Raw genomic sequence first — 23,941 nt, 5'->3', positions numbered from 1 at the left:
TTAAGAATAGGCATCCTCAGGCTAGGCATGGTGGCTCACGCCTGTAATCCCAGCACTTTGGGAGGCCGAGGTGGGTGGGTTGCCTGAGGTCAGGAGTTCAAGACCAGCCTGGCCAACGTAGCAAAACCTGGTGTCTACTAAAAATACAAAAATTAGCCAGGTGTGGTGGCAGGTGCCTGTAATCCCAGCTACTTGGGAGGCTGAGGCAGGAGAATCACTTGAACCTGGGAGACAGAGGTTGCAGTGAGCCGAGATCGTGCCATTGTACTCCAGCCTGGGCAAAACTCTGTCTCAAAAAAAAAAAAAAATAGGCATCCTTAACTATCTACCAATTTCAACACTGTGCATTTTCATTCCAGAAAACTAGGGGGGTCCACCTTTTGTTTCCCAATGTTTTCAATGATGTAAAATGCACTTACAAGTGGTTAATATGGTTAATGCTACAATATGAATGTAGTTAATACCACTTAACTATACACTTAAAAGTGGTTAATACTAGTAGTTAATACCAAAGAGGTTGTACTAACCAATCACTTTTAAATGTATAGTTCGGTGGTATTAACTACATTCATATTGTTGTGTAACCATCACCACCATCCATCTCCAGTACACTTTTTACTTTTAAGACATTTTAAAATTCCATTAGATTATTGTTTTTAGATGGGGAAATTTATGACTGGGCATCAGTCTTTGTATAATATTCAGAATAGTTTACGATGAGAAACTGTTAAACGTTCTTAACATGTGTCAACTCGTTTAGTCCCATCAGCAAGACTTTGAGGGAGATTCTAAATCACCTTAAAGATGAAGAAACTGAGATGCAGAATGGGTAATAAATAAAGCAGATGAGATTTGAACACAGGTAATCTACATATGTAACCACTATGTTCTATTGATTCCAGAGCATTTTCTGCCAATAAAGATTCTCATGAAATGTCATCAACAGGGGATAAGGTAAATACCTTATCATAGGACGATGGGTCTCATCCACCTTTTCTGCTCTCACATACTGGATGGTTATGGCAGTCTCATTACTAACACTGTTGCCTGGGGCAGGAATTCTCACGGGTGGTAGTGGTAAACAGGGCATATGAGTCCCTGTGCTTCAAACAAACCGAACCCCCCAGGTGATGTGTATATGACCTATGAGAAGTTGGTTGTAGAATTCTGTTGGAGAAGCATATTTATGGATGTAGGGGGAACGAAAGCAGGTCATAAAACAGTATGCATAAAAATAGGTGTGATCTTATTTTTGTAAATATTTGTGTGTATATATACATATATGAAAATTAGACAAACAGCTATTTTTTCTTTCATTTCTACATTTACTATGTATCAATTTTGTTTCAAGAGAAAAAAAAAAATCAACAAACTTAAAAAAAGAAGGTTTCAGCAAGTAAACCTCTATGGAGGGTTATTCCGGGAAGCCCTTGGCTGAGAAGTGGTGCTCTAAGAGTCTTTTGTGCTCCGGGAAATTGACAGCCCTTGGGGGAGACCCAAATTCTTTACCATGGGTGGTGCTTCAGGGAGAACAACGATTTCTGAAGGAAACAGACTTCAGAGAAGCCTGGCTAACCAGGAAGACACTTACTGTAGGGGGCAAAGCCAACACTTCAAACACATTCTTTGCTCAAATTTGAGAAAAGAAGTGATCGCCAAGAAAAAGTTGGAAACTTTTTCCTAACTTGTTTACACACCTTGTTTACACATCAAGCTCTTATGTGCTATCTTTGTATATATAATGTGCCTGAATGTTCTTGAGGTGTTTGTTCTTGTTGTGGTGTACACCATACTAAAGACAAAGAGGGAGAAGAGATTTGTAAACTTTTATAATGTGAAATGCACAGCTATTGTGGGGGTGTGATTCATGATGCTGATTAACTAATAATGGTTAAGTCAAATATAAAAAGTTGAGCATGCAGAGACAGTAGAGGATGTAATTTTAAATTAAGATCCCAACATAAAAGGCAAAGATACAAAGGTTTTGTGCTGCATAGAACAAACATATTTATGGCTTTTTATTATGTCTAGGACGTCGAGACAATGCATTGCAGTTATCTGGTGTCATTCACGGCAATTCAGGACAGGGGTGGTGCTTATGGCGTCAGGGACACAGTTCCTTCCTGTTGCTCCACTTTGCATGGCCTCAACCTCATGATCTAAGATAGCAGCATGTATGTTTCAAGCAGCAGGACAGAGGAAGAAAAAAAAGAAACTGGCCCCACATGACAGTCCTACCTATTTCCACTTACATACAAGGAGATGGAAAATGTTATCTTTATGCTTGACAGCTGTTTATAAAAAAATACAAAACTGGAGCATGTTATTAACACAGGTGAATGAAAGAATGGATACTGGGGGACAACCAGTGCCCTCTGCCACAAGCATCTACTGCAGGACGTCTCCACCTTGGCAACACTGACATTCTGAGTGAGATCATTCTTTGTTCCAGTCCTGTGCATTTTGGCATGGGTTTAACAGCCTCCCTGGCTTCTATCCACTAGGAGCAGTCCCCTGGTTATGACAACCAGAAATGTCTCTAGGTATTGCTAAATGTTCCCCTCAGGATGACCTCTCCACTTCCTGTTGAGAACCACTGACTTACTGTGTGCAGGAACTGTGTTAATCACTGAGGAGACAAACCATAAATGAGATCATTTCAGATGGTAATAAGTGCTATGATGAAAATAAAATAGGGTAAGAAGGCAGACAGGCCTGGGATGCAACATTTACTACACATGCAAATGTACTGACAGGGGAAAGAATTTGGCTTGTTCCAAGAAGAATCAGAATGCAGGTATGTCAGGATCTATATCCTAGGGAAAGAACAACAAAAAGAAACAGGTGTGATTGGCAGAGCAGGTGGACTGAGTTGAGGCTGGAGAGTAGATGGGAGCCTAGTGAGGTCTTGGTGGTTTGATCTTAACTGCAGTTGGAAAGAATTGGAAGACAAGCAGGGAATGACAGTTGGAAAGAATTGGAAGATAAGCAGGGAATGACATGGTTAGTGTTTTTTTGTTTTGTTTTTGTTTTAAACCAGGTGGCTGCTGAGAGCATGTGTATGAGAGAAGCATTAGAGAAGATACAGGGAGATGAGGAGGTTGCCATAGTCCATATGAGAGATGATGATGGCTTGCAGTTAGGCAGAGGCAATGGCAATGGCAATGGCAAAATACAATTGAAGGAGAAAAGTAACTAAGATAGGAGATGGCTAAGGCTATCTTTGACTTACCCAAATGGCTAATGGGGAAGACGGAGTGGTGTTAAAGAGTAATTGTTTTCCACACCCCTTGAAATTCAGTTCAGGCCATTACAGATCTGTCCTGTATGTTCCTGTATGAATTTACTATGGCAGCAGTAACAAATAATCACAAACTTGATGGCTTGAAACAATAAATTTTTTCCCATAGTTCTGGAGGCCAGGAAGTCCAATATCAGTTTTATTGGTATCTGCAGGGCCATGCTCCTGCTGGAAGAGGCTCTGGGGAAGAATCTGTTCTGTGCCTCCTCCAGCTTCTGGTGGCTGTCAGCATTCCTTTGCTGCGGCTCCATCACTCCAGTCTCTGCCTCTGTGGTCACTGTGCTTTCTCCTCTGCTGTGTGGTAGCATCTCCCTTTGCTTCTATATAAGCAGAGACGTAGCTGCATTTAGGGCACACCCAGATTACCCAGGATAAGCTCTCCATCTCAAAACTTTAACTTAATCACATCTTTTGCTATAGAAGAGAACATTTCCAGGTTCCAGGGATTGGTATAGGTATATCTTTTGGGAGGTCATAATTAAGCCTACCACAGTTCCTAAAGTGTTTGCAATCATTTCTGGTGCAAGTAATAAAGTTGTGTTTGTGTAGAGATCAAAGTGGAAAGAAACACTGTGAAAGTAATTTTTAAAATGCTGTTCAGTAAAGAAATGTCAGAAAAAGAAAAAATTTCATAAGTGGATTTCCAAGATTACTAAGAAAGGGATGAAAAAACACAGGAGGGTTCCATGGACTCTAGACAGATCATCCCAGACATTAAAGTCAATGCTTAAAAGCATGGTTATATTCACACATTGTATAGTGGGCACTCAAATGCACAATAGTCTGTCATATTAGTAGGGCTGTGCATAAGCTGGTTGTGGCGCACAGATGGGAGGGATAGCGAGAAGGCAGTGGACACTGGAATGGGAATGCAGAACTGAACCAGCCCACAGAGGTAGGGCAAGGCAACAGGTTCAGGTACATCCAAGTAGCGGCGGCTAGCAGGTCCAATGAGGAAGCAGGAATGACACTGCAGGAAAGCAGAGACCACTAACAACTCCCAGAATGGGTAATATTTAGAGATCCAGGCAGGCTGCTGGCATCAGGCTAATATCTCAGAAAGTAAACTTAAGGCTCTTGATTGGGGTTCCAGGGCAGGACCCTGTCACTGAAAGGGAATCCTAGTTCTCAGCATACTAGGATAAATAGCCAAGAGAGGAACTTATGCCCTAAAGAACAAGGCATGAATCTAATCAGCAGCACTGGGTCCAAGATAGAGCTGGACAAACAACAAGGATAACTCATCCCAAATTCTGGAGCGCTTATCCAGAACTTGCTAAGTGCTGCTTCCTAAAGACCAGAACCTCCAGGCAGATTTGCAAGTAGGGGAAAAGTCTAATAAAACTTTATGTAATTCTGATCGAAAAAGGCAAGAATAACATTCCTGTGTTTGAATTTATAATACAGCCTAAGACATAAAGAAGTCATTATTGACAATGGGAAGGAAAGTAATTTAATATGCAACATAACTCAATCCATGAAATAAATATTTACTTATATAATACAATTTGCTAACCACCACCATTATTAAGGAGAGTACTAGGAAAAGCTAACAAACATAGCATGTGAAACAGCTGGGCACGGTGGTAAAGCGCACAGACTGGAGCCACAGCTGACTAATACACTACAATATTTTATGTTTAGCAAATTACAGCTGGTCTGTGTATAAACAGAAGAGCGATATCTGGGGGATCAGGATACCTACATTCTAGACTTACATCCTGGCCCTGAAACTATCAATGTTGCCTTGGAAAAACTGCTCAAACTTTTGAGGTCTAAAGTTTCAGACCTGTAAACTTAAGAGGGTTGAGGTCCAAGGTGCCTTAAATGTAAACTTTAAAATGCTTTTTTGGGAATCTTTCAAATCTTCAAGCTCTTCAAAGTGCACCCAGACTTTTTCCTTGCTATACAGTCTGAACAACTTTGAGAATCACTGTATTATTTTAGTTTATATAGTAATCCTGATCTAAATTTTATTATTCCCATTTTGGAGACCAGGAAATAGAGGCCTAGGCTAGCCTGGCTAAATAAGCGATAAGGCTGGGATTAGATTTTAACTCTGCCCATTTTAAAGCCATGCATTTTCTATTTTTCTGTAAGTTATTCTGACATTAGACTTAATTTTCACATAGTAGGCTAGGATTCCAAGCACTCAATATCTATATATTTACCCAGATAGCTCTTACTTTGATATTTCTAAGTCTATACTTTGAGCTAACATTTGCTCTGTTCTCTCCTATTTCAGCACTCCCTTTTCTTGTTATTTATGGTGTTGTCAGCCCATATGGTCTAACTCCCATTTCTTACTCCTGTTGAATGTCTCCTACATGTCTGTTTTTTAGCAGTAACTCCTGACTTTTATCTGAAATAAAATTTTTATGTACTTGCTCATTTCATCCACTTTATGATGAAAAAATTAGCTAGGTGTGAAGTTGGTGCTAAAATTATAATAAACAGATGACGAAAGAAAGACAAGAGAAAAACTCCAGTATTTTCCTTTTTTTAATATTTAGGTTTTCATGAGACAAGGAAGATGATTTCATGTCTAAACACTGGAACAACTGAAATCATATTAATATTATAATCACTGCCATCTTCTAAAGGAAATTCTAAATGAATATTTGAATGGAAAAATAGTACTTAATATTTAGCTTTCAGAATATAGAAACATTGTAGAAAGACTGTGTGATACCAGTGTATGTACTTTTGAGGTAATATTTATATAATTACTCTCACAACCAAGGGAAAGAAATACTGTTTTTTGGATACGTTCTAAGTTAACTTTTCAAGAATTCTACACTGTTGTAAAATAAATTCAGTTCAGTGGTACAGCAGTTATACAAATATATGTAAGCTCTATTACTAGATTAACTTGAAACAGTAGAGTGGTTACTAATTATGTGTTATTAATAAAAATATCAACAAAAAACAGACCAAAATGTGCAGGGGCACAGTAACAAAAATATAATTATCAATATGCGTATCTTATTAGAGTAAACCATAGTATCATCAGGCTTAAAAAAAACTAAGGTCATTGTTTTTTCCGACTCTTCCTTATAAATACAGTGGATAACGCTTATCAGTTATCCTTATTTGCATTCCTGTGTACAAATTTGCTGATATTGAACACTGTTTTCAAACACATCATCATCTGATTAAATAGGTTATTATTACTGATAACTTATCAAAGCTTTCAAGGCTATTAATGGTTTCATGCAACTTAAAACTTCTAATTTTGGAAGTAACTGGTTAATGAATTTTTTCCTTTTGTTGGTAAACAGCCACCATATACCAGTGACATTATCAATATGTAAATATGGTATTTAACATGCTTATATTTTTCTTAAGAGCTGGAATACAGACTTTGCAATATATCTCAAACATCATCAAATATTTTGATAATGCCATTACAATACAACCTATGTGTGGCATTAAAAAAATTATGAACTGATCATAGTGCATTTTTCTGAACTTAAATTTTCTAGAGGCTAACATAACAAAATTATCATTTTGACACAGTATACTGCAAACGTCTTTTATAAAGTTCACAGTCTTTTCTTGTTGCCTCTTTCTAAATGATCCTGTAAGGAAAAAAATATGATTTATGTAGTACAGCAAAGAGAAACAGATTCATAGACATGACAAGGACTTTTAAAAAACATTCTCTCTTCTATGTATACTTATGAGAATAATTAAATGTGAAAAAAAGGACTGAGAAAGTCTAAAATTTTAAAAACTACAAAATTTGTGGTTTTTACTTAGGAAAAAGAACACTCTTGGAAAGTTCATTTTCCCCCTTGCCTTAATCTATTTTGCTTTTGTTTCACAGGTTATATTAGGAAAACATGATTTCTAAAATTCCCCTACTGTAAACCCAATTAAGGTTTTTGGCAAACGAAAGAAGGAAGGGACAAAAACCTCAGCTAGGGTGGCTTTGGTTTTGTCCTTCAGATATTTGCCAACAGAACACTTCTCAAATTATACTTGGCTGATCATGTTATAAAGATGACTATATTACATCATTTAAAACTGAAGGAAAATGGAATAGAAATTAATCTTAAGAGATCACTTGTGCTAAGAAACTAAATGTCTACATGAAGAAAAACATCTCATAAAATGGGGTTGCAGAGTGTTATCACTTGTATAAAGAAGTTCGTCAAGCTCTTGTTCAGGCTGAACATTAATGCTTCCATGGCAACTTTAATAACGTTAACTTTTGCAATCAAATAAGAAGACAAGAGTAGAGGAGGTAAATTACTTTCACATGTTTACATATGTGGCCCCTTCTGATAAAAAACAAAGCTTTAATGAAGCTATTATGGACAAGTCCCTTAAGTGATGGCTGATTTTCCAAAATGAAATTTAAAAACTGGCAGGTGCTGATGGGTTTGTGCAGCCAATAATCTCTAGTTAGTTCTGTTTTTCTTTTTTTTAGAAGAGAGGCAGGGTAAATAAGGAAAGGACTACATGTTTTGAAGGGACTGTTTCCTAATATTTATTTAGTGTCTATAACAGGGAGGAGACCAGATGGGGAAATCCAAAAGGATTTAAAAGATGCAAATTGGGATCTATTTACAGTAAAGAAATCAGCATTTCCCTCTTTAACCTTTGTCTCCTTAATATTTTAACGATCTTTTATGATTGTTCCAATGAAAGTATGTCAACTATGTAAAATTCAGAAAGCTAGTTCCAAAGAACCTTAGAATATAATTCAATATCTAAGATTAGTTTGACAACGGAAGTAAATTCATAAGGACAATTTGATACAGCTTTTTACCACAGAGGGTCTATAACTATCTTTTGCTTCTCAAGCAGGGCTCAGACAAACATTAAAGCACAAGAGTTAAAGAAAAGGGTTCTCGGCTGGGCATCGTGGCTCGAGCCTATAATCCCAGCACTTTGGAAGGCCCAGGTGGGCGGATCGCTTGAGGTCAGGAGTTCGAGACCAGCCTGGCCAACATGGTGAAACCCTGTCTCTACTAAAAATACCCAACTTAGCTGTGCATGGTGGCATGCACTTGTGGTCCCAGTGACTCAGAAGGCTGCGGCACAAGAATCGATTGAATTGGGGAGGTGGAGGTTGCAGCGACCTGAGATTGTGCCACTGAACTCATCTTGGTGACAGTGAGACACTGTCTCAAAAAACAAACAAACAAACAAAATGGGGCTCTTAATGATATCTAAATCTGAGAATCTTACACACAGTCTCATATTGGACAATGGTGGGGGGGTGGGTAGCTGAAGTAAAAAAAATGTAACCAATCAGGACATAATAAATAGCATTCTTGATCATAAATATATAAGGTGCTTTCTTATACAGGATCTGGTTTAATTTTCATAAGGTATTACAACCTTTATTTAAGTAGTAAAGTACCTGAGGAGCATAGATGTCAAATGAGTCACCTGTGGGTTACAGAAGTGGTAAACTATGGAGCTGAGATTTTGTTTTCCTTCAAACAGAGATATCATGGGAAATTGGTTTTATAGGTGATGAAAAAGTACACACACAGCAAACAGGGTGGTAAGGCACCTCTGGGATTATCAATAGCAGAAAAGCCACCACCACTTCTTGGGCTGGAGGGATGAGGGTTATGGAGCCCAGGTGCGAAGGCCAGTATGTAGAAGCTGCCCAGTGGGACCTGGAGGGAAGGAACTGGAGCCATAAAGGAGAAGGCCTCTACAGCAGAAAGAGTAGAAGAAATCCCTGGCTTTCCCCTTCCTCCTGCCTTCAGTCTTCTAGTGCCTGCCACTGGCTAAACCTGCCCAGACTGAGTCAGACAGCAAGAGAGCCTTGGAAATGGACCTCCCAGAGATACAGAGTAAAGCAGTGGTGAGAGGAGAATGGATCCAAGAACACAATCCAATGACCAGCAAAGGCCAAAGAACATAGTGGTTAATGACGGAGGTTCTGGCGAAAGATTCTCTGACTTTGAATGCTATCACTTTCTAGTTACTTTGGATAAATTATATAACATCTCTGCGTCTCAGTTTCCTCATTCACAAAATAGGGATATTAAAATAGTTTCAATTATTGAGCTGTCATGGAGAGTAAACAAAACAACATATATGAAGCCCTTGGCCAAGTGCTTAGTCCAGAGCATACTCTCAACAAATGTCATATATTAAATATTTCAAAAACTGGATACAAGCAGAAATTAGATCAAGTCCTAAAGTGCTATCAAACAAGGCCCTACTCTCGGCATGGTGTCTGACATAATCTGGGATGGGGTCTTTTCCACAGAAACAGGTATAAAAACTATTTTCTTCGGAAGGAATCACTATTTTTTTTTTTTTTTTTTTTTGAGATGGGAGTCTCGCTCTGTCACCCAGGCTGGAGTGCAAAAGCACGATCTCGGCTCACTGCAACCTCTGCCTCCCAGGTTCAAGTGATTCTCCTGCCTCAGCCTCCCGAGTAGATGGGATTACAGGCACTTGCCACCGTGCCTGGCTAATTTTTTGTATTTTTAGTAGAGACAGGGTTTCACCGTGTTAGCCAGGATGGTCTTGATCTCCTGACCTCGTGATCCGCCCGCCTCAGCCTTCCAAAGTGCTGGGATTAAAGAAAGGTGTGAGCCACCACACTCAGCCAGGAATCACTCTTAAAAGCTTGCTACTTCCTTTACCAAGAACGCAGCAGCTCCAGGCTGACTGTGGCTTTTTTGTGGGGAAGAAATGGGTTGAGGAAATCTCACTGTTATATATATTCTTCAGAATTAAGAGAACCAATGGCTGTTACCACAATGGAGACATTCAACAATGGAAACATTCAACAATGGACACATTCAACAATGGACACTGGCCATAAGAAATTGAAGGCATACTTCTGGTTTTCCTTTCTCCATTCAAAGATCTAAGCATGTCTGACATCATGGCAGAGTCCATTAATGTTGATACTCAACCTGGTTGAGTAAACCCTAATCTCACAAATAGGGAGAAAATGTTGTATTTCTAGGCAAGAGGTCTCTGAAGTGACTTCTTCACTTTCCAAGGTGGACCTTGAAAGATACCACAGAATAATCATCATGCCCCGATGAGGTCAGCATTTTAGGGTCTCTATTTTCGAGATGGGGAAGGAGTGGTCTTGCTGACAATCTACCTATCTGCTCCAGGCCATGTGAATTGAGCCCTCAGTGTCCTGGGATTGGAGCATACAGGGTACTCACCCTTCTCTGGCTACCCTGTCTTTTGCTATTGTCAAAGTAGGCTAGTTAAACCAAACATGCAAACCAACTGGGACTATCAGATTATAAACATGTGCTTTGGATTACTTAATCACTGGCTCTAAACCGAGGACAAAGTGGTTGGTTGAGAATAAGTCATTCTTTCAGCAAAATTCCTACAGAGGAAGTAATACAGATGATGATGATAATAGCTATCATTTCTTGAGTGTTTACTGTCAGCTAGGCATAGGGCTAAAAAACCTACACATTTTATTTAGTTCTCTTAACAATCCAGTGAGCCAGGCATCATTATTGTTTCAATTTTATAGATGAAAGAAGTGAGCCCCAAAGGGATGCTGTAACCTGCCTAAGATAAAAAACCTAGCATGCAGCCAGGTATAGGTAGGTATTCCAGGTAGGTCTGACTACAAAGTCTATGAGTATAGTGTCTGTTTGCCTTGTGCCAGGAACAGTGCTGAGCCTTGGAGATACCATGACCATTAAGATGCAGGGAAATGTGTACAGTGAAATAAAAAGCTATCATTTGTAAAAAGCCCTGACTGAAAGCCACAAAGGCTGCCAAATTTTGAAGACAAGCCCAACCAGTCTGTCTTGGGAGAAACTGGGAGGGAAGGCCAGGGCTGTCTCTGGAATGGTCTCTTCCCCAATTGATCAAAGCATGTCTGGGAAATCAATTCAGGTTACTGGCTGGCAGCAGAAGGGAGGGAGGAAAGACAGGCCTAACAGGGATGAACGCTTCTTTTATTGAATTAGAGAGAAAGAGAAAGAAAACCTAGATAGCCCAGATCTGACTTTGTGGCTTTAACAATGAAACATTTTTTTCCCATTTCCATCTTTCAAATCAACATTTGGAGGTAAATAATAAATGTGAATGCTAAAGTCTTGTCCTAATATGTCTAAAACACTGAGACAAGAGTAGTGTGATGTGGAACTTGAAATTCTGGCCTCATTTTGGCATGAATATGGCAAATATCCCAAAGAGCAAAACTCATCTTTTCTAGAACCAGTCTGTTTTCCAATGCTGCCATTTTTGTGGCTTAATTCTTTTGCTTAAAAATTCACCAAAACTGGAATGCTGTAAGTATGCACGTCAGCAATTCCTTAAAATTATCTTGTATTTTCCTGCAATGTCCTAATCTTCACCCTCTAGGTAAAAATCTGGCTTCTTTAAATCGTTTAACAAAGCCAGGATTAAGTACGTCATCTTGACTAGTTAAGGACAAATAACCCAAATAATTTACTTAGGTAATTACTATTTCAAAACATTTAGGCGCATAAAGTGCATGTCACACCCACCTGAAGTTCAGAGTGTTCTTTCAGGAGTTGATCATATTCTTTCGAAAGTCTCTCTGACTGCATCTTCATTTCCATCACATCATTTTGTGCCTTAGAAAGGGCTAGAAAAAATCAAATAGTTTTATTTTTATTTCAAAATAATTTCAAATTTATAGAAAAGTTACAAGACTTAAATAGAGAACTCCTGTATAGTCTTCACTCAAATCCACTGTTAACATTGTGCTACATTTGTTATCATATTCTCTCTCTTCACACACACTATTATTTTCTTGACTCATTTGAGAATAAGGTGCAGGCATCATGCCCCTCTACTCTTTAATACATTTCTGTGAATGTACTTCCCAGAAACAAGATATTAGCTAACACAACCATAATATAGTCACCAAATTTAGGAAACAATATGAATACAATACTTTAAATTTAATTTATCATCCATATGCCAATTTTTGGAACTGTCTTAATCATGTCCTTTTAGCATTTTCTCCACTGCTAGTCCAGGATACAGTGCTAGATCACACATTGCATTTAGTTATCGTATCTCTTTAATTTCTTTTAATCTGGAATGATTCCCCACCATTACCACAGCCCTCTTCTCCCCATCTTTCATGACACTGACATTTTAAAGAATACAGTCCACTTTTTAGATAGAATGTTCTTCACTTTGTTTTTGTCTGATGTTTCCTCATGAATAAATTCAGGTCATGCATCCACTTGCATATGAATATAAGTGATATTAAATCTTCTCAGGGCATCCAGAGGCCCATTACATCCAGAGTTTCTCTGTCCCTCACTGGTTTTTCCATTTTATACTTACAATTGTAACCTTTGTAACTAAAGCAGCAATATATAGGAAGACAATTTAGTCTATGCAAACATCCTGCTCCTCAAGATAATGGCACACAAGAATTACTATATATTGACCTTTGCCTACCAAGGAGCTACAAGTCATATGTCAGCAGATTCATGGCCTTAGATAGAAGTAAAATAAATATATATATAACAATACATTGTGAAGAAGGTGCTAATGAGCAAAATATGTAGAAGAGCAGTACAAAATGGGTTAGAAAAATTAAAGTTGTCATACTTGAAACTTTTATCTCATATAGTGCTTTCAGAAGTCATTTTTCCAAACTCTGGGAATCCTGAAGTAGCTCTATATCACATGTAGCCTTCAGAAGTTCTACATTTGGAAGTCTTTTAGGGTAGGAGTTTAAGGGAAACAAGTAGAATTTATAAATTTAAAAGCTACTTTTCTGGCACAATGAAATAAAATTATAGGTTCCAGTTACAAACAATCTTTTCTCTTGAGAAGTCATCATATAGGCATTTTTATATCAATATATAAGCCATTATCAACTAAAGTGCTTTTTGTATCAGTACTTTCCAGACAGTATTGTCAAATGTTCTACATAGTTCTATATCTGTGTTGTCGATACAGTAGCCACTACTTAAATGTGGCTATTGTGAACTTTAAGTGCGGCTAGTTTAAGTGAGGACTTATATTTTCAATTTAAGTTTAATTAAATTTAAACAGCCACATGTAGCTAGTGGCTAGCCATATTGGGCAGCACAGTTCTATAATTTCCTCCATGTTCCTTCTATAGCTGCATAATTCTAAATAAGGTATTAAAGACTGATTTTGACAAATTTAATGTGATGTCACTTGCTAAAGGTACGAGTCAGGTATGGAAGACACTTTAGGGGATGGTTAGATTTCATTAGGACCACCTTCACAACATAAAGAGTTATATGTTAGTTTTCAATTTGGGTTCTACAAGGCATTTCCTAGAGGCTACTTGAAAATATGATGCATGGTGGTGGTATCTTCAGAACTCAGCAAAAAAGTTTAAGATCCTGGATTTCTGGTATATAAAATACACAGTAGATTCCACAACCTAATAGTGGCTGACTAGCCTGCAATGGTGTTTATTTTTTTTTGAGACAACATCTTGCTCTACCACTCCAGCCAATTTTTAAATTTTTTGTAGAGATGAGTTCTCACTATGTTGCCCAGGCAGGTCTTGAACTCCTGGCCTCAAGCAATTCTCTCACTTCAGACTCCCAAAATGCTGGGATTACAGTTGTGAGCCACTGCCCTTGGCCTACAATGGTAGTTTTAAGAATGTTGTTGTTATGGTCCGAATGCTTGTCTCTCCACAAAATTCATATGTTGAAACCTAATTACCAATGTGATCGTATTGGGAGGCGTGGCTGGGGAGTGATTAGGTCATAAGGGTGGGACCCTCATTAATGGGATTCGTGCACTAATAAAAAGAGGCCCCAGAGAGCTGCCTTTCCCTTTCCATTATGTGAGAATATAGCAAGATGGTACCATCTATGAATCACGAAACAGGCCCTCATCAGAGGCCTAATTTATTGGGGCCTTGATCTCAGACTTCTTAGCCACCAGAACTATGAGAAATAAATTTCTGTTGTTTATAAGCTACTGAGTTTAGAGTACTTTCTATTAAGACAGTTGGTCAGGCGCTTGTAATGAACAGGAGTTGGTCTTAATGTTAAAAATGATTTATACTTGAATTTCTGACATTAATAAGTTATTTAATAAATTTAATATACCTTAGATATCAACCCAGTAGTTCCTTTTTAAAAGATGCTAGAAAACCACTTGTACAGCCTATCTAGGAGTTTCTTCTGGTTACTACTGGTATAAAGCTATTAATGGAACAAATGCAGACAAATACTGTTTTTCTGCCACTTATTAAGCCAAGGTTTAAACTGTGTTTCTTATTTCATTTTGTATTTCAGTGGATATTAATAAATCTAATGAATACTATCACTCTAATTAGGGGAGGCTATTATTGTCTAGACACATCTTGGACTGTTTCCTAGTCCTTTATCTCATTTTATAAAAATTATTGTGTTTTGGATGCCTTCCACCTCCTTTTGCAACTGCATGTGTAACCAAGGGATTATATAAACTTGTTATCTGACATGTGAATATGCTTATTTTATTTTGAGCCATATTATTTTGGAAACAGCATATATAAGAAAAATATTATTGGACAAGGAAGCTTTAGATGATAGATCTAAGTTGCTATTGCAATATTCTTAACTGCAAAAATGGGCTGCTATCACTTGCCAGTGGCTTTATGGAAATACTGAGATATTTCCTAAGAATACTGGCTAGATTCAATAAGAGACTGTTATGTCCTAGGTTATGGTCCATTAGATATTTTTAAAGGCACATGCATCATTTATTAATATAGAAAATAACTTCAACTAATGTTACAGTGACACATAGCAAAAATATTTATTGTCTTTCCAAGTGTCAAACACTCACTTATGGAACTATTTGCAAAAGTGGGAGGAGCTGGTGAGACTAATGTACCGTGTAAATGTATTGTATCACTGTGATTTCCACCAGAGATAACAAATACTGCCAGTAAAGCTCTGCCAGGAAACGGAAGTTTTTAGAGGCATTGGCATGACAGCTAAAGTTGGACTGTTGTACAATAGCTGTAAGGATTGAGCCAGAGGAAAACATATTTTATTTGAAAAATTTCCATATGTCTAGTGTTGGTTTCTTTCCAATTTATTTGGTTCTCTTTTTGAGAATTCAAGAGTGTGATACCCTGGAGCTATTCAGTATTTAATCCTCACATGTACTACTCCTTTGCCAATGACCACTTATTGGATTGTTAATCTATAGTAATGCTTCCAAGATACTTGGAAAGTAGACACACAAACTTCTGTTCAGTAAGGACATAAATTGTGGTTTAATTATATTGTCATTCTTTTGTACACGCCTATATTGTCAAGTCTGTGTAAGTAAAGGTTTACGTTTTATTAATCACTTCAATCAACACCTAATCTCTTTTAACCTCAAACCCATCTGTTGATAAAGTTTGTTGATAGCTATAAAGTTCCTTTATAGCTCTCCAATCCATACCTTCCACTCCAGCTCTGTGACCACTGTCCTCATTTCCAGATTAGATTATTAAGTGGATTTCTCACGTAGTTTCCCGGCTACTTTAATCCATTGTCTATAATGCTGTCAAAGTGATTGCTCTCGTGCCTAAAAACCCTCTAAGAGTGCCCTGAAAATGTTAACATACAAACATGGCATATGAGGCCCTTCAGGATGGCTTCTAAGCCTACTGCTCAACTCTCTTCACTGGTTCCAACTCCAGTTGCCTTGAGCTCCTTGTAGTACCTCAAAAGTGCCATACTCCTTTGGTTACATGCTGCTCATTTTTGTTATAACATCTTGTCCATCTCCTCCTACTTCATCTGGCTAATTAATGTCATCCTTTAAAATGTCAAGAAAGTGTCGATCTCCAGTGTTGGCTTCTACTACAACTCAAGTTTCACCATAGCATGTATTGAATTGAAGGGCAACTATGCCCTTACTAGACTATAGACTACTCAAGAAACAGAGCTGTGTCTTATCTGTCTGTTTGAGTACCTCGCATATTGCCTAGTATTGGTAAGTGCTTAAAATATGCTCCTTGAAGGAATGAAAGAATGAATAAATGAAAAGTGTAAGCTTTAAGCATTTGAAAAATTCACTTGTGTGTAAACAGTTCACTTGGAAATGATAAATGTCAGGTGAACAATACAAAGTGTTACTTTAGTCACCTGATAGGAATCTTGGTTGAAACAAGATAAAAACATCTTCAATCAAAAACCAAAATACTCAGGATAGCCAAAACAAAGCAAACAGACCATTCTTGAAATATTTTGATGAAAATATACTCATGTTACGAATTATCTCATACTACTCCAGAATCAAAAATAAAATATAAATAAATAGTACCACAGAATCCAGCCCAATTAAAAAAAACCCTAAACATTGATTCTAAGAATGGGGCAGGAAATGTGCAAGATAAGCCTAGAGTATCTTGTAATACCAGAAAGTAAGGAAGTGCTCCAAAAATGAAACAAACAAACAAACAAATATCTAAAAATGGAAATGTGTCAAAGGGACACAGGAGCCAAATGAAAGAGCTCCCAATGGTGAAAGCTGGACAACCTGAACAATAAACTAAAGTAGTATTAAATTATAACCCAAATTATAAAATAAATACCTATAAGTCCATACTGACAAACAAATGGTAGAGAACAGACAAATCTATGTAGAAGAATTCCAAACAATTTACACAGATACTCTACTTGCAAGGAGGTTGAGTGTAAATTCCCTTTCTTCTTTTTTTTCTTTTTTTTAATCCACTCATTTGCACACTGATCCCCATTTCTGAAGTGTGGACTGTGAACAGTGATTCACAAAGATTACAGTATGGAAAAAGGAGGGAAAAGAGGAACTTTACAGTTCAGAAACTAGACAAGCACTATTTTAGCCAGGTGATCAAGGTCAACATCAAAACTGGTAAGTTATGTTAATATGTACTCTTGATACAATGTGATTAAAACTGCCACATTACCTCTGTGACTTTCAAAACCTATACAAAAGTAGAAAACATGGAATCCAGGCCAGGCACAGTGGCTCACACCTGTAATTCCAGCACTTTGGGAGGCCGAGGCAGGCGGATCACGAGGTCAGGATTTCAAGACCAGCCTGGCCAACATGGTGAAACCCCGTCTCTACTAAAAATACAAAAATTAACTGGGCATGGTGGTGTGTGCCTGTAATCCCAGCTGCTCGGGAGGCTAAAGCAGGAGAATTGCTGAAACCGGGAGCCGGGGGGCAGAGGCTGCAGTGAGCCAAGATCATGCCACTGCACTCCAGCCTGCACTACAAAGGGATAATCTGTCTCAGAAAAAAAAAAAAAAGAAAAAAAAAGAAAACATGGAATCAAGGAAAGAGGGTATCAATACACGAAAGAGGCGAAGGAAATCCTCATAATGATGATGAATATATAGTTGTAATATGATATAGTAAAAGTTATATTTAAATTGAAAGGATGGAGGGGGATGGGAGGTATGAGGAGCCAGGAGGGAAACTGAGTGAGATAAGAGATCTAAGTCCTCGTCTTCCCTATAACAAAGTCAAAGATAATATCCCATACTGAAAGATCAAGAAAAAACTACCTAAACATTGCATTTAGAAACCTGGAGACACATATCAGAGAACTTTTTTTTTTGAGACAGGGTCTTACTCTGCTGCCCAGACTGGAGTACAGTGGCACTATCTTGGATCACTGCAACCTGTGCCTCCCAGGCTCAAGCGATTCTTCTGCCTCAGCCTCCCGGGTAGTGGGGATTACAGGCACGTGCCACTACCATCCACTTAATTTTTATATTTTTAGTAGAGACAGCGTTTCATCATATTTGGCCAGGCTGGTCTCAAACTCCTGAGCTCAAATGATCCACCTGCCTCGGCCTCCCAAAGTGCTGGGATTACAGGCGTGAGCCACTGCGCCCGGCCTCAGAGGACATTTCTAAAGGAGTTGAATGTAGTTGCTTCTGGGGATAGGGCCTCAGGAGACTGCTCTTTTTCATTATAAGCCTTGTGTTACTATTTTGCTTTAAAAATATGTATATGTAAAACTTTGATAAAATAAAAAAAAGTAAAAGGTGCTCCAGATAATACTCCCTTTATAACAAAGGCTCTCAGAGCTGGGAAGACCTCTAGAGATCTAGTTCCATTTTTTATTTCCCTAACATAATTATAATGAAAAGAACATGCTAATTTCTTTACTCAAATCATTTCTTCTGCAAAGTTTTATTATTCCATATCAATGGTTCTCATAAATGTTCTAAACAAACAGCCACGCTCTAACACTAATGAGAATTGGTTCTGTTTACTGGCATATCCTCTCTTCTCCCAATGCCCTACATTTAAGACTTGTGGCCTCATTTCACATAGCACACTTGTGTTGTGAGCTAACAGATGCATAAAACCTGCCAGATCCTGTCCTAAAGATCCTAAGATTGCATGAAACATTCTTCAAAAGTGAAGAATATGGCTTAATTAATCACCTGCTGAACTTACTAAGTTTGGAGAAAGGGAAGTTACTGTGAAAAGATTTTTCTAATGAAAAATAAATATAATTTGAAGGGTCAAAAAGCCAACGATGAAAATAGTTCTTGATAGTCAGTTTTGCTTAATTACATCATTTGGAGCTATATAATAGACATTAAAGTTTAACTAGTTCAGTCCTTCATTTTACAAAAGAGAAAACTATGCCTAAAAAGAGTCAATGACTTCACCAAGATTACCCAGTGTATCCTCAGATTTTGCAATGTAATTCATATAACTTAGCAAAAGCTATATGAACAGCTTCTAATATTTAGGGTCTACCAACAAAGTAAAGTTGGAATACGGCCAATTAATTAGATAATTCAAGTCAAAAAACTACCGCCCTAGATTACCTGGATATTTGGAAGAGGTTTTTTATTTTTATTTTTAAATTATTTTTACAATAAAAAGCTATCTTTTTCATTAAGCAAAAGAAATTCATTGTAGAAAATAATTTAAACTCTAAGAAAAAGTCATTTGTTGTACATGCTAAGGAAAACGACTATTAATAGTTTAGTGTTTTTTCCTAATTGAAAGTGTTTTAAAACTAGAGTTGTCCAGTTAATTCTGTACCTCACTTGGCCATAAACATGAACCTGCCAAAAGCTGAATACTTAGAAAAGTATTTACCATGAAGGATTGTAGTAAACATGCATATCTAGGTATGGAATAAGACAGTAGAAAAGAACACCAAGGCATTCAAAGTAATTATCTCCTTCGATCTTTTAGGGGCTACATCAATGGACCCCTCAACCATACAGCATTATCATTCACTGCGCCTAGTGTGACACATCGACTTCTAACAGACCACTCTGCTTTTTGCTTTGCTCTTCTCACTCAGAACCGTAGTATCATTTCACTCATTTTTCTGCCATTCTATGTCCATCAACACATTTAGAGAATTGTGCTTGATTACATCTTTATCACCTGGAACATTCCTTGATTCAGTATGCATTTAGCACTCTCCACTCATGTTTTTGGTAGACTAGCCCATGTTTCACACTGGGGAGGAAATGAATCCCTTTATGTACATATGTTTGGTTCACCATCTGGACTACAAGCTCTTCTGAGAAGAAACTGTTTTCTCTTACTTTAATGTCCCTCTGTAGAGATTATAAAAGCTTTTCTAAGGGTAGACATTGTTATGTTTGCTAGTACTATGAATAATATATAAGGTATCTTTGAATTTCTGTCTTAATATCTTCCCTATAGCTATTCCTCCTGGTTACTGAAAGACACATAGTTTATGAGTATAGGCCTTGATAACAGATAAGAAGCTCACAGGAAAGGGAAACATCACAACTAAATGCGAATGTAACAGGGAACCAAACAGGATGCAATATCACCATTATATATTAGTCCAAGAAAAGAACTCCAATAGCAAGCAAACCCTTTTTTCTGTTTTGACAATAACATCAATATGTGAAGATCACACAGAGATGAACTAATAAATACTAATAAATCCTTTATTTACCTAACTAAAACGATTGGTCATGAGTTTTATTTGCTTTAAATAATTAAAATACTGTTAATTATATATTGCCTATTGGCACAACCATCAAATAAACTATACTTTCTTAATACAGTTTTTTTTTTCAGTTGATACAAGAAGGGACAAAGGTGTCAAAGAAGCAGAAACTTCCAGACATGAAAACAAATGATATGTTTTTTACTTATTTAAATAACGAAAGTGCATTAAAAGGCAACAAAGCAAAAAACAAAACGAAAACCAAAAAAAAATATGACCAAAAACAGCAAACTGTTTTTAAGCATTAATAATTTTTAAATAAGCTAGTGGCTTTGATATAACTGTAGGTAAAAGATAACTGAGTTCATGTCCACAAAAATTTACAACTGTAAAACATGCTGAGAGTAAACTTTCAGAATTTATTTTTAGATGAATATATGGTTCATTTGTAAGAAACTGGAAATCCTATGGCTTTAAACTTGTATACAAAGCTTATGTCTTATTCTTAACACTGAAGAGGCAGGAATTTAGGGTTTTGGGTATACAGAACAGCAATTCCCCTGTAATTTTCTACCTTGTCTTGATCTCCAATTTCTCTGGAAAAGCACTTCAGCTATTTTTCACTATCTGGTCCCTATGTTAACTGGCAATAAAAAGTAAAAAAAACTTAACATCTTCAAGGGTATTAAAGTTGGTCTGTAAAAGGTAATTTTAGTCTTGTTCAAGGTAAGTCAAGGTGATATGAAAGCATTTATCCAGGAAGAGAGTTGAATTATCATTATTTTAAGTAGGGGACTAAGGGTTCTGTTTCCTGGTCCAAATCTAGTATCTCTATTGCATGCTGCTAATACTTAGATACCCATAATAGGTCTTTACACTCAGTTTCTGATTGTTAGTATATGCTTTAAGAAATTTATTTAAAGTTTGCTTTATCCTCAAGAGGCACACTTTTTAAGGAAAGTGTTAATTATGCTCCACATTAAATGACTTTACAATGACTGAATTACCTGAAAAGTTCTTTTAATATTGCTGAGGCTCAGGCACAGCAGTTCATGCCTGTAATCCCAGCGTTTTTGGAGGCTGAGGAGGAAGGGCTTGAAGCCAGAAGTTCAAGACCAGACTAAGTAGCAAAGCGAGACCCTGTCTCTACAAAAAATTTAAAAAATTAGGCAGGCATGGTGGTGCACGTGTGTAGTCCCAGCTACTCAGGAGGCTGAGGCGGGAGGATCTCATGAGTCAAGGAGTTCGAGGTTGCAGTAAGCCATGACTGTGCCACTGCACTCCCACCTGGGCGACAGTGAGACTCTGTCTCCAAAAAAAAAAAAAAAAAAATTGCTGATGAAACAAGGAACAACAGAAAGCAGGAACAAAGAGAAGAAAGGCACGGTCAAGAAATTTCCCCCAATTACTGTTTTCTCTTTTCCTTTACGTAGGAGACATATACTGCTAATTCAACCTTTACTACAAGATTGGCAGCCCTAAGAATTCATTTTAAAATATGGGATTTCTTTATATCTATATGCATTCCTGCTCCTAAAAGAATGAAGAACAGACATTTCCACATGCAGCTCAATCACTTTTTAAGCGATATTTACTTCTATCATTGCCTGGATGCATACAATGACTGAATGCTACATATTTCTAGTTATAAGAATAAAGGAGAATGGGCACGGTGGCTCACGCCTGTAATCCCGGCACTTTGGGAGGCCGACATGGGCAGATCATGAGGTCAGGAGATTGAGACCATCCTGGCTAACATGGTGAAATCCCATCTCTACTAAAAATAACAAAAAAATTAGCCAGGTGTGGTGGCAGGTGCCTGTAGTCCTAGCTACTTGGGAGGCTGAGGCAGGAGAATGGTGTGAACCCGGGAGGCCGAGCTTGCAGTGAGCCAGATCCCACCACTGCACTCCAGCCTGGGTGACAGAGTGAGACTCCATCTCAAAAAAAAAAAAAAAAAAAAAAAAAAAAAGAGCAAAGGAAGGTATTCATTTATGAAAATAAGTAGTTTTCCTAGAAAAAAGCCAATCTCCTTGGACATCAGAAGGTTTCTCCACTAAATGCAATGTCTGTGCTAGGGTGATATTACTGCACAGAAGCAACGGTAATAGTTTACAAACTCTGGTCAAAACAGAAGTTGGAGGTTAAAAACTGAAGGTGTTTGCCACTACTGATAGAGGGTTCTTAGTAGCTGCCTTCAGAATGCCACTTTTTAAATTTGGGGCTAACTAGCTTAAATAAACATTTGTATTTACGTTTTGTTTCCACTAATACGCTTGGGAGAAAATGTTTCACTTGAATTTAAGTAACACAAAGGATAAGAAAATTCATATGGAAAACCCCCTATTTTCCTCTAAAAAAAAAAAACATTGCTTTTTTTTACTCAATTTTCAAATGTAAGATCTCTTCCTAAATCTTTCTTAAGCCTTGTCACCTTAACACCTTCAATATTTAGAAATCAATGAATATTTTTGAGTGGTACTGTGCACAAAAGCATTGTACCACTGAATTCATCCAAATCATGCACTATTAATTGATATATTTTCTTAGTGCTTACCTTACTGAATTTAACTGGTTTAGGTCAACAGAACATGACCAAGGAAACACCTTCTTTAGAAATGGAACTTTGATCTTCTCAAGGTCATTACAAATGTTATTTTTTAAAAAAACTTAGGGTAAATAAAATGTGTTCATAAAATATTATACATCTTGCCGGAACCAAACAGGACACACTCAAACAGGTAAAATCTGCCTTTACCTGAACACTAATTCACTTTGAAAGTAGCTCTGCAGTCTACACTTCAAACACAGAAGCTGGTATCAGTTGTTATCAGATTGTAAACACAATGCTTACATTGTCAGAGTTCATTTTCTTTAAAATCTGATTTTGTCTTTTAAAGAAATGCTCATGTAATACTAAGTTAAGTTTTATGACACATTTAAAGAGTTAAAGCTCAAAATATCTCAGAGCTGGAATTTTTGAAAGGTGAAAGGAGAAACTAAATTCAGCAGGGTTAAGAGAAGTGTAGCACACATACACTCTTGTCTATCTTTTATTTTTGCACCACTCTGCTTACAACATAAGAAAAGAGATCCTTGGTGGATACAGAAAAAAGAAAGCAGGATTTTGAAAGAATATTTTTGTGTTTTGGAAATAGACGGTTTCATTCTTCAGAAGAATTAGTAGCAATATTTTATGCAGGGTTAAAAAAGAACACTAGTTTGTCTTCTGAAATGTCTGTTGTAAATGGCAGATAACTATTAAATTCATTTTCATATAAACAATAACATTTCTTGATCACGTTCGAAATCTTTCGGAATTACAGAAAAGGCAACAATACCAACTAGAAGATTCTTGAATTTTGGGCTATACTATGCCAACTACATAATATACCACTTTGTCTATAAGGGTAATTTATTTTTTAACTTATTGCTTCTGAACTGTCTTCTTTTTTCACTTGAAATAATAAGTAGGAAAGTGACTAAAGAATTTTGTATTACATAAATATTCTCCGGTGGATTTTTGTTCTTTTCACAGAATTAGCTTTTATTTTTATGTTTTCCATCTCAAATTCAAATACATCCTGATTGAAGTAAACCCTATCCAAACAACGTACCTTAACACCAACTGACAGTGAGGTTTCTCAGTGTCTGGCCAACATAAAAAACTATCTGTTGTATGCAGAAATGTTGCAAATCATCAAGCCACAAACTTACACTCAGAGTTTTCTTGGATGACACTGAATTTGGGGTAT

General features: G+C 37.3%; 1 protein-coding gene and 1 non-coding gene across 8 annotated transcripts in view; both read right to left on the bottom strand.

Moving 5' to 3' along the window:
* Window positions 1-1,812: 1,812 nt before the first annotated feature.
* LOC129484879 (tRNA-dihydrouridine(20a/20b) synthase [NAD(P)+]-like) overlaps window positions 1,813-23,941 on the bottom strand; it is a 59,094-nt gene continuing 36,965 nt past the window's right edge. For 3 of the 7 annotated variants that reach the window (XM_055283629.2, XM_055283628.2, XM_055283632.2), the window contains exons 7-8: window positions 11,779-11,879; window positions 1,813-3,621 (exon numbers count right to left, since the gene is read on the bottom strand). In XM_055283629.2, the coding sequence (XP_055139604.1) occupies window positions 3,298-3,621; window positions 11,779-11,879 (425 nt within the window). In that variant the 3' untranslated portion in view covers window positions 1,813-3,297. Of the gene's footprint in view, window positions 3,622-5,785; window positions 6,883-11,778; window positions 11,880-23,941 lie in introns of those variants that run through there. The other 4 variants (XM_063642103.1, XM_063642111.1, XM_063642112.1 and 1 more) reach the window with 2 other exon arrangements.
* Window positions 21,612-21,754, bottom strand: LOC129485616 (small nucleolar RNA U109). The gene has a single exon (XR_008658746.1). It is a non-coding gene; the product is annotated as a small nucleolar RNA U109 (small nucleolar RNA).

The sequence above is a fragment of the Symphalangus syndactylus genome, chromosome 6 (assembly GCF_028878055.3).
Source record: "Symphalangus syndactylus isolate Jambi chromosome 6, NHGRI_mSymSyn1-v2.1_pri, whole genome shotgun sequence".
Taxonomy (NCBI): Eukaryota; Metazoa; Chordata; class Mammalia; order Primates; family Hylobatidae; genus Symphalangus; species Symphalangus syndactylus.
This window is presented reverse-complemented; position numbering and strand designations above follow the sequence as displayed.